The sequence below is a fragment of the Oncorhynchus kisutch genome, unplaced genomic scaffold, assembly GCF_002021735.2.
Source record: "Oncorhynchus kisutch isolate 150728-3 unplaced genomic scaffold, Okis_V2 scaffold3868, whole genome shotgun sequence".
Classification (NCBI taxonomy): domain Eukaryota; kingdom Metazoa; phylum Chordata; class Actinopteri; order Salmoniformes; family Salmonidae; genus Oncorhynchus; species Oncorhynchus kisutch.
Genome location: NW_022265813.1, coordinates 1 through 13,767, shown reverse-complemented (window position 1 = coordinate 13,767; position 13,767 = coordinate 1). Strand labels below are relative to the sequence as shown.

General features: G+C 49.3%; 1 protein-coding gene across 1 annotated transcript; it reads right to left on the bottom strand.

The window, feature by feature from the left end:
- Positions 1-1,858: 1,858 nt before the first annotated feature.
- On the bottom strand, positions 1,859-2,418 carry LOC116372044 (protein Wnt-5b; the record flags this gene model as incomplete). The annotated part of the gene is made up of 1 exon (XM_031821117.1): positions 1,859-2,418. A coding segment is annotated over one exon (459 nt), but the record flags the coding sequence as incomplete, so codon positions are not given.
- Between the last annotated feature and the right edge of the window lie 11,349 nt (positions 2,419-13,767).

Genomic DNA, 13,767 nt, shown 5'->3' with positions numbered 1-13,767 from the left:
CTCTCTCTCTCTTCTCTCATTTCAATATGTCCAGTCAAGGTCTCAGAGTCCCTTCAATCAACACAACTCTTGTTCTTCTTGTCCTCTGGGACTCACATGGTCCCTATAAGTTACACAGAGCTATGTTTGCTTTCTGTGCCCAAAGTCATGAGCTGTCCTGTCTTCCAGGCTAGAGGTCAACGTGATGTCTAGTGGGTAAGTGATTAGAACACATGCTGTGATTCCATGGTTACAGAGTTCCAAACTCAACAGTTCATGTGTGAGGTGGTGACCTTTGGCTTGGACTGGTGGTTTCTAAGAGCTCTAACAGGGTGATGGTAAGAGGGTGATGAAATAAGGGTGATGAAAAGAGGGTGAGACATACAACAGAATGCAGAAACAACCTATAGTGGGAAGGGTGGAGAAGAGAGGAGTGAGTGGAAGAGGAGGTGAAAGGAGCTTTGGCACAGTTCATTGGGATCCATCCCTTTCTAGTCTTTCTCTCCTTCTCTCTCTCCCCCTCTCCCTCTCCCTCTCTCTCTCTATTTCCCCCTCTCCCTCTCTCTCTCCCTCTCTCTCCCTCTCCCCCTCTCTCTCCCTCTCTCTCTCTCTGACTTCCTCACTCTCGTTTTGAAGAGTCTTTAAAGTAAGAGGAGTCTATCCAGCCTCCCCCTCCCATTCCACCAACCAGGGAACAAGGATACTGGTGACATCACTTCCTGGTCGTCACTGCATGAGCCACCAATCAGGGGACAGTTGCGAAGGGGAGAGGAAGCAAATGGCCGACCAGTAGACAACAAACAAAACGAACAGCCTTTCTGTTCTGCATTCGCCTGCTTGTCGGTCAAGTCCTCCCTCAGGCAGCTTGAGTCATATAAAAGTCTCATTCAATTACTAGCAATGCATTTGTTTACTTTATTTATTTATATAGTTCATGATTTATTTGTATTTATTTATTATTGTTATATAATCTTACACCCTTCATAGGCTACATTCCATTCCAGCCCCTCCCTTCCCCATCGTCCAGACTCTCTCCCTTCCCCGTCGTCCAGACTCTCTCCCTTCCCCGTCGTCCACTCTCTCTCTTCCCCATCGTCCAGACTCTCTCTCTTCCCCATCGTCCAGACCCCCTCTCTTCCCCATCGTCCAGACCCCCTCCCTTCCCCGTCGTCCAGACCCCCTCTCTTCCCCATCGTCCAGACTCCCTCCCTTCCCCATCGTCCAGACTCCCTCCCTTCCCCATCGTCCAGACTCTCTCTCTTCCCCATCGTCCAGACTCCCTCCCTTCCCCATCGTCCAGACTCCCTCCCTCCCCCATCGTCCAGACCCCCTCCCTTCCCCATCGTCCAGACCCCCTCTCTTCCCCATCGTCCAGACCCCCTCTCTTCCCCATCGTCCAGACTCCCTCCCTCCCCCATCGTCCAGACCCCCTCCCTTCCCCATCGTCCAGACCCCCTCCCTTCCCCATCGTCCAGACTCCCTCCCTTCCCCATCGTCCAGACTCCCTCCCTCCCCCATCGTCCAGACCCCCTCCCTTCCCCATCGTCCAGACCCCCTCTCTTCCCCATCGTCCAGACCCCCACCCTTCCCCATCGTCCAGACCCCCTCTCTTCCCCATCGTCCAGACTCCCTCCCTTCCCCATCTTCCAGACCCCCTCCCTTCCCCATCGTCCAGACTCTCTCCCTTCCACATCGTCCAGACTCCCTCCCTTCCCCATCGTCCAGACCCCCTCCCTTCCCCATCGTCCAGACCCCCTCCCTCCCTTCCCCCTCGTCCAGACCCCCTCTCTTCCCCATCGTCCAGACCCCCTCTCTCCCTTCCCCATCGTCCAGACCCCCTCCCTCCCTTCCCCCTCGTCCAGACCCCCTCCCTTCCCCATCGTCCAGACCCCCTCCCTTCCCCATCGTCCAGACTCCCTCCCTTCCCCATCGTCCAGACTCCCTCCCTTCCCCATCGTCCAGACTCCCTCTCTTCCTTCGCTACTTGCAGACAAACTGATCCACCAGTGAAGTGCACCTCTTACACTTGACATAACAACACCAGTGGAACTTGCAGTGACATCTCTCATGCTTATAGGTCTTGAACTGGTCGTATCCTCTCCCACAACACATGAGTTCACAGCCATCCATCCCCTCTGACGTCTTGTTACAGAGTCTCCCCAGGGTTCCCATGGAGCCGGTGGTGTCGTTCTTCAGACAGTAGTCTGGGCTCTGGTCGGTGTAGACCAGATCCTCGGGGGTCGGGACGTTGAAGCGTTTATCTACCTGCTCCAGTTTCCCTTTGCGTCCGATGCGCATGGCGGCGGCGCTGTCGTACTTCTCCTTCAGGAACTCTCCGACGCGACGGAAGTCTGCCAGCTGGAGCCAGCAGGTCTTCAGGCTACAGGAGCCGGACACGCCATGACACTTACACGCCACGTTGGCCAGGTTATACACCGACTGGGAGAGGAGAGAGAGGAAGATTAGGAATGGTCCAAGAATACTTCAAATACAAAATGACACAGGAAGAGCTTGAAAACTCTTCATTAACAGAAGTGTTTTTCCCTTCCTGACACTTATTATTAAGCATTCTGACTGTGTGGAGTTTGGTTGCTTTCTGGTAGATTGGTGCGACACGGCTGCCCTCTAGTGGTTGAATTAAAACATTACACCCTGAGAGTGCCTCTTCCTCCTAACACAGCAGAGCACTGCCAGAGAGAGAGCCCCAGGGTGTTTCACTTCACACTCTCTTGTCTAACAGAGAGGCAGCCAGGGGGAGTGTTTTGGGAAACAATGGGGGGGACTGGAGAATGGGGAATGGGGAATGGGGAATGGAGAATGGGGAATGGCCATTCGGTCCTAAACTACATAACAAACCTTTAGTTTAGTGGACTGAAAGCTTCCCGCTGATCTACACAGAGAAGCTTCCAGCTGGTTCAATACCACAACCTAAACTAAACAAACAGTTGACTTTAAAATAACACACAGAACCAGCAGAGGAAATGTACCTATTGTCCAAACTAGTCAGACAATTCCACACTGTACATATAGACGTTGGGATCAAGGTGAAGGTGGGGAGAGAGTTCAAACAGTCACTGACCATTAGATACGGCCCTTAGAGGACATATCTGAAGCACAAGACACACAACACACACACACACACACACGCGCACACACACACACACACACACACACACACACACACACACACACACACACATACACACACACACACGCGCACACACACACACACACACACACACACACACACACACACACACACACACACACACACACACACACACACACACACACACACATTCTCTTAAGCATGACTAACGTAAATAAACATGACTTAAAAGCAACAGACTGTCTTTAAAAATCCTAACTTTACAAGCATGACTTACAAAAATGAAAAAATTCCTTTTTTGGATTTATAAGCACTCATCTGAGGAGTGACAATAAACTAGTGGAAAACAGAGAAGATGACTGGTGATATTAAACTAGTGGAAAACAGAGAGGACGACTGGTGATATTAAACTAGTGGAAAACAGAGAGGACGACTGGTGATATTAAACTAGTGGAAAACAGAGAAGACGACTGGTGATATTAAACTAGTGGAAAACAGAGAGGATGACTGGTGATATTAAACTAGTGGAAAACAGAGAGGACGACTGGTGATATTAAACTAGTGGAAAACAGAGAAGACGACTGGTGATATTAAACTAGTGGAAAACAGAGAAGACGACTGGTGATATTAAACTAGTGGAAAACAGAGAGGACGACTGGTGATATTAAACTAGTGGAAAACAGAGGAAACACAAAGGGTGTAGCAGCCGCCTGCTGGGACTGGAGGACTGAACGGTTGTCACACACACACTCACATGCCTGATGCACACGTGTGTTCAGAAACGTGTCCATGTGAACCAAATGAACCAAATGTTCGACACAAAAGCAAAGCTTATGAATAAATGCCAGAGACAGGCTCCTCAAGTGAGAAAGAGAAAGGGACAGAGAAGTGAGAGAGAAAAAAGAGAGGAGAGGAGAAGAGAGGAGTGAGGGATAGAGGGAGTGGGGGACTATTTAGAGGTCTTTGTGTCTGTGCAGTGTCCTGTGGGCCCAATGACCTTAACCACTGGGCATGATGACATCAAAGCACCCCTTCATCACTCATTTTTGCTCTGTTTTGCTCTTTCTCTTTCCCTCTCTCCCTTTCTCTTTCCCTCTCTCCCTTTCTCTCTCTCTCTCTCTCCCTTTCTCTTTCCCTCTCTCCCTTTCTCTTCCCTCTCTCCCTTTCTCTTTCTCTCTCTCCCTTTCTCTCTCTCTCTCTCCCTTTCTTTTTCCCTCTCTCCCTTCTCTTTCCCTCTCTCCCTTTCTCTCTCTCTCTCTCCCTTTCTCTTTCCCTCTCTCCCTTTCTCTTTCCCTCTCTCCCTTTCTCTTTCCCTCTCTCCCTTTCTCTTTCTCTCTCTCCCTTTCTCTTTCTCTCTCTCCCTTTCTATTTCTCTCTCTCCCTTTCTCTTCCCCTCCCTCTCATTCTCTCTCTCCAAATAGCTTCTCTCCATATAGCTTCTCTCCATATAGCTTCTCTCCAAATAGCTTCTCTCCATATAGCTTCACCTCCATATAGCTTCTCTCCATATAGCTTCTCTCCAAATAGCTTCTCTCCATATAGCTTCACCTCCATATAGCTTCTCTCCATATAGCTTCTCTCCATATAGCTTCTCTCCATATAGCTTCACCTCCATATAGCTTCTCTCCATATAGCTTCTCTCCAAATAGCTTCTCTCCAAATAGCTTCTCTCCATATAGCTTCTCTCCAAATAGCTTCCCTCCATATAGCTTCACCTCCATATAGCTTCTCTCCATATAGCTTCTCTCCATATAGCTTCTCTCCATATAGCTTCACCTCCATATAGCTTCTCTCCATATAGCTTCTCTCCAAATAGCTTCCCTCCATATAGCTTCCCTCCATATAGCTTCTCTCCATATAGCTTCTCTCCATATAGCTTCTCTCCATATAGCTTCTCTCCAAATAGCTTCCCTCCATATAGCTTCTCTCCAAATAGCTTCCCTCCATATAGCTTCACCTCCATATAGCTTCTCTCCATATAGCTACTCTCCAAATAGCTTCTCTCCAAATAGCTTCTCTCCAAATAGCTTCTCTCCAAATAGCTTCCCTCCATATAGCTTCACCTCCATATAGCTTCTCTCCATATAGCTTCTCTCCATATAGCTTCTCTCCAAATAGCTTCTCTCCATATAGCTTCTCTCCAAATAGCTTCCCTCCATATAGCTTCACCTCCATATAGCTTCTCTCCATATAGCTTCTCTCCATATAGCCTCTCTCCATATAGCTTCTCTCCATATAGCTTCCCTCCATATAGCTTCTCTCCATATAGCTTCTCTCCATATAGCTTCCCTGCATTATTTTGTAAAGGAAGAGAAGTGGAGCACAGAAATACCTCTGCCCCCCCACTTTCTCTATAGGCAGCTGTTGACACCCCCTCTGCATACCTGTTTGTTTACCCAGAGACAGAGAGCGAGAGATACCTGATACCTTTCTAACACCTTTCCCCCAACAGCCTGTCAGCTCCCACACCTGGATGACTGTGCACCTGCAAATCCAGGTTCTCTCTCTGGTATCCTAAAACTGAACTGGTTATTACGTTCTAATCCACAAGGGGGCGATAACTCCCATTCATACTTGTGGCTTCACTACTTGAGGCTTTCCAAGGCTACTAACTCAACACAAAGTGTAACACAAATCCTTCTCACCCTTTTGTCACGGTCATGGCTAGTTTGTATATGGCTTATGTCAAATTGACGTCAAAAGTAGATTTTTTTTTTGTTGCATTTTAGCTAACCCTTTTCCTAACCTTGACCTAATTATCCTAACCTTGACCTAATTATCCTAACCTTGACCTAATTATCCTAACCTGCTACGTAAGTTCTCTTAACCTGCTACGTAAGTTCTCCTAACCTGCTACGTAGGATCTCCTAACCTGCTACGTAGGATCTCCTAACCTGCTACGTAAGTTCTCCTAACCTGCTACGTAGGTTCTCCTAACCTGCTACATGGTTCTCCTAACCTGCTACGTAGGTTCTCCTAACCTGCTACGTAAGTTCTCCTAACCTGCTACGTAAGTTCTCCTAACCTGCTACGTAGGTTCTCCTAACCTGCTACGTAGGTTCTCCTAACCTGCTACGTAAGTTCTCCTAACCTGCTACGCTACGTAAGTTCTCCTAACCCGCTACGTAAGTTCTCCTAACCTGCTACGTAAGTTCTCCTAACCTGCTACGTAAGTTCTCCTAACCTGCTACGTAGGTTCTCCTAACCTGCTACGTAAGTTCTCCTAACCTGCTACGTAAGTTCTCCTAACCTGCTACGTAAGTTCTCCTAACCTGCTACGCTACGTAAGTTCTCCTAACCCGCTACGTAAGTTCTCCTAACCTGCTACGTAAGTTCTCCTAACCTGCTACGTAAGTTCTCCTAACCTGCTACGTAAGTTCTCCTAACCTGCTACGTAAGTTCTCCTAACCTGCTACGCTACGTAAGTTCTCCTAACCCGCTACGTAAGTTCTCCTAACCTGCTACGTAAGTTCTCCTAACCTGCTACGTAAGTTCTCCTAACCTGCTACGTAGGTTCTCCTAACCTGCTACGTAAGTTCTCCTAACCAGCTACATAAGTTCTCCTAACCCGCTACGTAAGTTCTCCTAACCTGCTACGTAGGTTCTCCTAACCTGGTACGTAAGTTCTCCTAACCTGCTACGTAAGTTCTCCTAACCTGCTACGTAAGTTCTCCTAACCTGCTACGCTACGTAAGTTCTCCTAACCCGCTACGTAAGTTCTCCTAAACTGCTACGTAAGTTCTCCTAACCTGCTACGTAAGTTCTCCTAACCTGCTACGTAAGTTCTCCTAACCTGCTACGCTACGTAAGTTCTCCTAACCCGCTACGTAAGTTCTCCTAACCTGCTACGTAAGTTCTCCTAACCTGCTACGTAAGTTCTCCTAACCTGCTACGTAGGTTCTCCTAACCTGCTACGTAAGTTCTCCTAACCAGCTACATAAGTTCTCCTAACCCGCTACGTAAGTTCTCCTAACCTGCTACGTAAGTTCTCCTAACCTGCTACGTAAGTTCTCCTAACCTGCTACGTAAGTTCTCCTAACCAGCTACATAAGTTCTCCTAACCCGCTACGTAAGTTCTCCTAACGTGCTACGAAAAGTTAATTCTGATTAATTCTGACATCAGCTGTATGCCTTTTAGCCAAAGTATTTTATCACCCCTTCTCTCTCACCTCTCACCCTGTCCCTCTCACCCCTCACCCCTCCTACTACCCAGCAAGGATACCACTCTGCACCCTGCAATCCAGGATATGACCCCTGACCTTTCTAGAACTCTGGAGCCTTCCACAGCATTCTATCCCCCATTACTCATAGTAAACTGGGTCAGAGTGGGTCTAACAGAAGGATTCATAGGGGCCTTTCAGAAGCTCAACTTATCTTAGCCACCCTTGTTATAAAAAGACCCACTGAAGTAAACCTAAAGCCCTTACTGTACGCCGCCATATATGCAGACCTGGTTCAATGAGAAGCACACTTGACTCGGGGGCTTCCATTCTCCTCTTGACTGATGAGTTAATTGCAGGGTGTAACAGGTTATAACGGTGTGTGTGTCAGGGAGGACTGTGTTGGTCATAGTGTCTCCTGTCCTCGTCTGTCCTTACAGCTGTTTAACCTGCTGGGTGCATCTACACTGGAGCTGACGTCACACACACACACGCGCGCACACACACACGCACGAGCACGCACGCACACATACACGCACGCGCGTACGCACACACACACAGTCATCCTTCCATGTGGAGGGCATGCTTCCCGGGTCAGGCATAATAGGGCTCAGACAGGGTGAAAGGTGGGACATGGAGGGGTAAGTAAAGAAACCGCCCAAAGGTGAGGAGATAACAGAGGGAACAGAGGAGGGGGGAGAGGAGGGGGGAGAAAGGGGGGAGAGGAGGGGGGAGAGGAGGGGGGAGAAAGGGTGGAGAGGAGAGGAGGGGGGAGAAAGGGGGGAGAGGAGGGGGGACTATCAAGGAGTAAAAAAGAACAAGTGTTACCAGCAGAATATTATGGGTCATCCCAGTGACACGTTCACTGCTATCAATGTTTCAAGACGACAGTTGTAATATTCAGCATCGCTTCTGAAGTCTTGTTTCTCACAGAGTGAAGGGAAGTGGGACTGACATTCCAAAGTGCAGTGTGTGTGTGTGTGTGTGTGTGTGTGTGTGTGTGTGTGTGTGTGTGTGTGTGTGTGTGTGGACGTGTCTAACTATAGAATAGCAAACAAACAAAAATTTGACAAACTGGGGACATTTTGTTGGTCCCCACAAGGTCAAACGCTATATCTAGGGAGTTTGGGTTTAAGGTAAGGTTAGGGTTAGTTTTAGGGTTAAGGTTAGGTTAGGGTTAGGAGCTAGGGTTAGTTTTAGGGTTAAGGTTAGGTTTAGGGTTAGGTGCTAGAGTTAGTTTTAGGGTTAGGAGCTAGGGTTAGTTTTAGGGTTAGGGTTAGGAGTTAGGGTTAGGAGCTAGGGTTAGTTTTAGGGTTAGGGTTAGGAGCTAGGGTTAGGAGCTAGGGTTAGTTTTAGGGTTAGGAGCTAGGGTTAGGAGCTAGGGTTCGTTTTAGGGTTAGGGTTAGGAGCTAGGGTTAGGAGCTAGGGTTCGTTTTAGGGTTAGGAGCTAGGGTTAGGCGCTAGGGTTAGCTTTAGGGTTAGGAGCTAGGGTTAGTTTTAGGGTTAGGGTTAGGTGTTAGGGTTAGCTTTAGGGTTAGGAGCTAGGGTTAGTTTTAAGGTTAAGGTTAGGTTTAGGGTTAGGTGTTAGGGTTAGTTTTAGGGTTAGGAGCTAGAGTTAGGAGCTAGGGTTAGTTTTAGGGTTAAGGTTAGGAGCTAGAGTTAGTTTTAGGGTTAGGAGCTAGGGTTAGTTTTAGGGTTAGGAGCTAAGTTTAGGGTTAAGGTTAGGGTAAGGGTACAGGTTAGGGGTTAAGGAAAAGAGGATTTTGAATGGGACTGATTTGTATGTCCCCACAAGGTTAGCTGCACAAGACTGTGTGTCAGACACCGCCACTCTGTTTTTGATGTGTGGCAGAGAGACACTGAGCCCACGAGACTGGAACGGTGAAACCTCCCTCACACACCCAGCTAGTGTCACTGTCTCCCCCGGGTCTCCCCATGTCTCCCCCCGTTTCCCCCCGGTCTCCCCCCCATGTCTCCCCCCGTCTCCCCCCCATGTCTCCCCCGGTCTCCCCCGGTCTCCCCCTGTCTCCCCCGGTCTCCCCCCGTCTCCCTCCGTCTCCCCCTGTGTCTCTCCCCATTTCTCTGTCACGGAGCCCAGACGGCTAAGAGGGCCATCAGGCTGTGACTTCCCAGATACGCCCCTGTCACTTCCACAAAAGGCCCTGGTCCCTCCCGGCCCCCTCCATCCCCTCCTCACTCCCTGCCCCCCCACTCCCTCCCTCCCTCCCGGCCCGTCCATGCAAGACAAATCCCTGGCAGGACAAGCCTGGCAGAACAGCCAGCTAGTTACTGAGAGAAGAGAGATTTCAGGGCAGAGAAAGGAAGTTAAAGAGACACCCGGGAGAACAGAGGGATGAGAACAGATGAAACGGACCGCGCCACACCCTGTTCACTCATCCCTCTCATCCCGTCTTCCGTCTGGGCCGGACGACAACAATAACACAGAGGAAAACCCTTGTCACTCAAACCTACTGAGGGGGGGGGGGGGGCTCTGTCAAAGTATCAGATACGGGTTGAGGCTCATTGGCCAGATTGCAAACCCAAAACCCTCTGAGCTAATGGATTAGATGTAATCTCCTCTATCCTTACCAAATGGTGCCCCCGTCACACACACACACACACACACACACACACACACATGAACGTGTCACACACCCAGTCACACACACAGGTACGCACGCACACACACACCCTTCCCTTCTCTCATATACGGCCCCACAGGGACCCTCAGCAGCACCCTATTCTCCCCAGGCCTTGACCCCATGACCTCTGTGGAACTCTAAACACACACACACACACACAAAGGCACTCCCATAACCAGCGAGAGAGGGCCTGTAAAGACTCTGCTGTAAACAGTTGAAATAAACCCTGCAGTCTACTTAAAGACCACCACATGTTCAACAGACCTCCAGCTTCAGATGACCTCCTGTACTGGCACCACGAGGCAGTTTGACCTTTTTACCAGAACAGAGGGGCTGCATCCCAAAAGGCAGTTTGACCTTTTACCAGACCAAAGGGGCTGCATCCCAAAAGGCAGTTTGACCTTTTACCAGACCAGAGGGGCTGCCATCCCAAAAGGCTTCCTATTCCCTATATAGTGCACTGCTCTTGACCAGGTCCATAGAGCTCTGGTAGTAGTGCAGGGATAAAGGGGATAGGGTGTGATTTGGACTGTACACCATTTATTATTAATGAGAGAGAGAGAGAGAGAGAGAGACAGAGAGAGAGAGAGGAGAGAGAGAGAGAGAGAGAGAGAGAGAGAGAGAGAGAGAGAGAGACAGAGACAGAGACAGAGAGAGAGAGAGAGGAGAGAGAGAGGAGAGAGAGAGAGAGAGAGAGAGAGAGAGAGAGAGAGGAGAGGAGAAATTATGCCTGCATCCCAATCGGTATCCTATTCCCTATATAGTGGCACTACTTTCCCAAGCGTCAGTTTTTCCGGGACAGAAGGATGAGAGAGAAAGAGGGATGGAGGGGATGGGAGAGAAAGAGGGATGTAGGGATGGGGAAAGAGGGATGGAGGGATGGAGAGAAAGAGGGATGGAGGGATGGGAGAGAAAGAGGGATGGAGGGATGGGAGAGAAAGAGGGATGGAGGGATGGGAGAGAAAGAGGGATGGAGGGATGGGAGAGAAAGAGGGATGGAGGGATGGGAGAGAAAGAGGGATGGAGGGATGGGAGAGAAAGAGAGATGGAGGGATGGGAGAGAAAGAGGGATGGAGGGATGGGAGAGAAAGAGGGATGGAGAGATGGGAGAGAAGAGGGATGGAGGGATGGGAGAGTGATAAGCCGGTGGGGGCATTAATAACCACCTGGATGTGTCAAAAATGTTAAAAAGACATTTCAAATGTCTCTCACTCTCACTCTTTCTCTCTCTCTCTCTGTCTGTCTGTCTGTCTGTCTGTCTGTCTGTCTGTCTGTCTGTCTGTCTGTCTGTCTGTCTGTCTCTGTCTGTCTGTCTCTCTCTCTCTGTCCTCTCTTCCTTTCACACCTGCTCTCTCTCTCTCTCTCTCTGTCCTCTCTTCCTTTCACACGCCCTCTCTCCATCAGTCCTCTCTCTGCCTTTCACACACCCCCTCTCTCCATCAGTCCTCTCTCTCTCTATCTCTCTCTCTCTGTCCAGTCTTTCACACCCTCTCTCTCATCTCTCTCTCTCTCTGTCCTCTCTGTCCTTCACACCCTCTTCTCTCTGTCCTCACTCCATTCTCCCTCTCTTTCTCTCCCTCCCCCATCCCTCGCCTCATCTCTATCAATTCAATTCAATTCAATTCAAGGGCTTTATTGGCATGGGAAACATGTGTTAACATTGCCAAAGCAAGTGAGGTAGACAACATACAAAGTGAATATATAAAGTGAAAAACAACAAAAATTAACAGTAAACATTACACATACAGAAGTTTCAAAACAGTAAAGACATTACAAATGTCATATTATATATATATACAGTGTTCTAACAATGTACGAATGGCTAAAGGACACAAGATAAAATAAATAAGCATAAATATGGGTTGTATTTACAATGGTGTTTGTTCTTCACTGGTTGCCCTTTTCTCGTGGCAATCTATCTCTCTCTGAATAGCATTGGTTTTGAGGGTGAAATGACAGTCAAGACTATAATGCTCCTGGCCTCTCCTCTGTACTGTGGGTCTTTCTGTGAGCTCTGTGAGTCTTTCTCTGTGGTGATCAATGTCAACAGTGCTGCGTTTGTTTTTGAAGGTATTAACGCTTTCAGCTTAACACACAGACACACAGAGACAGACTCCTCCCTAAACACATCAGCAGCTCTTAGACCGGGAGGGTGGGCAGGGAGACAGGTTGAGACCAGTGTCTCCTCCTCCATCGGTTCTATTGAAAACCTCAGGTCACTCCGGAGGGCGGAGAAAGAGAGGGAGATGAAATGTCAGGTTCAGTATGAGGCAGGCAGGCATTGGTTCAGTCTCTAACTGGGGATTCAGGCAGTGGTTAAGTCTCTAACTGGGGATTCAGGCAGTGGTTCAGTCTCTAACTGTGGATTCAGGCAGTGGTTCAGTCTCTAACTGTGGATTCAGGCAGTGGTTAAGTCTCTAACTGTGGATTCAGGCAGTGGTTAAGTCTCTAACTGTGGATTCAGGCAGTGGTTTAGTCTCTAACTGGGGATTAAGGTAGTGGTTTAAGTCTCTAACTGTGGATTCAGGCAGTGGTTCAGTCTCTAACTGTGGATTCAGGCAGTGGTTAAGTCTCTAACTGTGGATTCAGGCAGTGGTTAAGTCTCTAACTATGGACTCAGGCAGTGGTTAAGTCTCTAACTGGGGATTCAGGCAGTGATTATGTCTCTAACTGTGGATTCAGGCAGTGGGTTAAGTCTCTAAATGTGGATTCAGGCAGTGGTTTAGTTTCTATAACTAGCTGTGGATTCAGGCAGTGGTTTAGTCTCTATAACTAGCTGTGGATTCAGGCAGTGGTTTAGTCTCTATAACTAGCTGTGGATTCAGGCAGTGGTTTAGTCTCTATAACTAGCTGTGGATTCAGGCAGTGGTTTAGTCTCTATAACTAGCTGTGGATTTAGGCTGTGGTTTAGTCTCTATAACGAACTGTGGATTCGGGCAGTGGGTCGGGGTGAGTGGGCCCCGTTACCTCTGAGGAATGTTCGGTGACCTTTCGACCCCACCAGACTCCAAGGGGTGTTAGCCCCACTGACAGCACACACACACACGCACGCACACACACACACACACACACACACACACACACACACACACACACACACACACACACACACACACACACACACACACACACACACACACACACACCACACACACCACACACACACACACACACACACACCACACACACACCACACACACACACACACACACACACACTACAGGCTGCAGCAGAGCAGAGGCCATTTGGGTGCCCCCAATAAATTATTTCCCCCCTACCTTCCCCCTACTCTATCTCCCTACCCCCATCCTCTACCCTACCTTCCCCCTACTCTATCTCCCTTCCCCCTACTCTATCTCCCTACCCCCATCCTCTACCCTACCTTCCCCCCTACTCTATCTCCCTTCCCCCTACTCTCTCCCTACCCCCATCCTCTACCCTACCTGACCCTACCTGTCCCTACCCTACCCCCCTACACAACCTGTCCCTACCCCTACCCCCTACCCTACCTGTCCCTACCCTACCCCCTACCCTACCTGTCCTACCCTAACCCCCAACCCTACCTGTCCCTACCCCACCCCCTACTCTACCTATCCCTACCCTACCTGTCCCTACCCTACCCTCCCCCTACCCTACCTATCCCTACCCTACCTGTCCCTACTCTACCCCCTACCCGACCCTACCCTACTCCCTACCCTACCTGTCCCTACCCTACCCAACTGTACCCCCTACCCTACCCTCAACCATACCTGTCCCTACCACCACCCCCTACCCTACCTACCCCTACCCTACCCCCTACACTACCTGTCCCTACTCTACCCCCCTACCCGATCCTACCCCTACCCTACTCTACCCCCTACCCTACCCCCTACTCTAC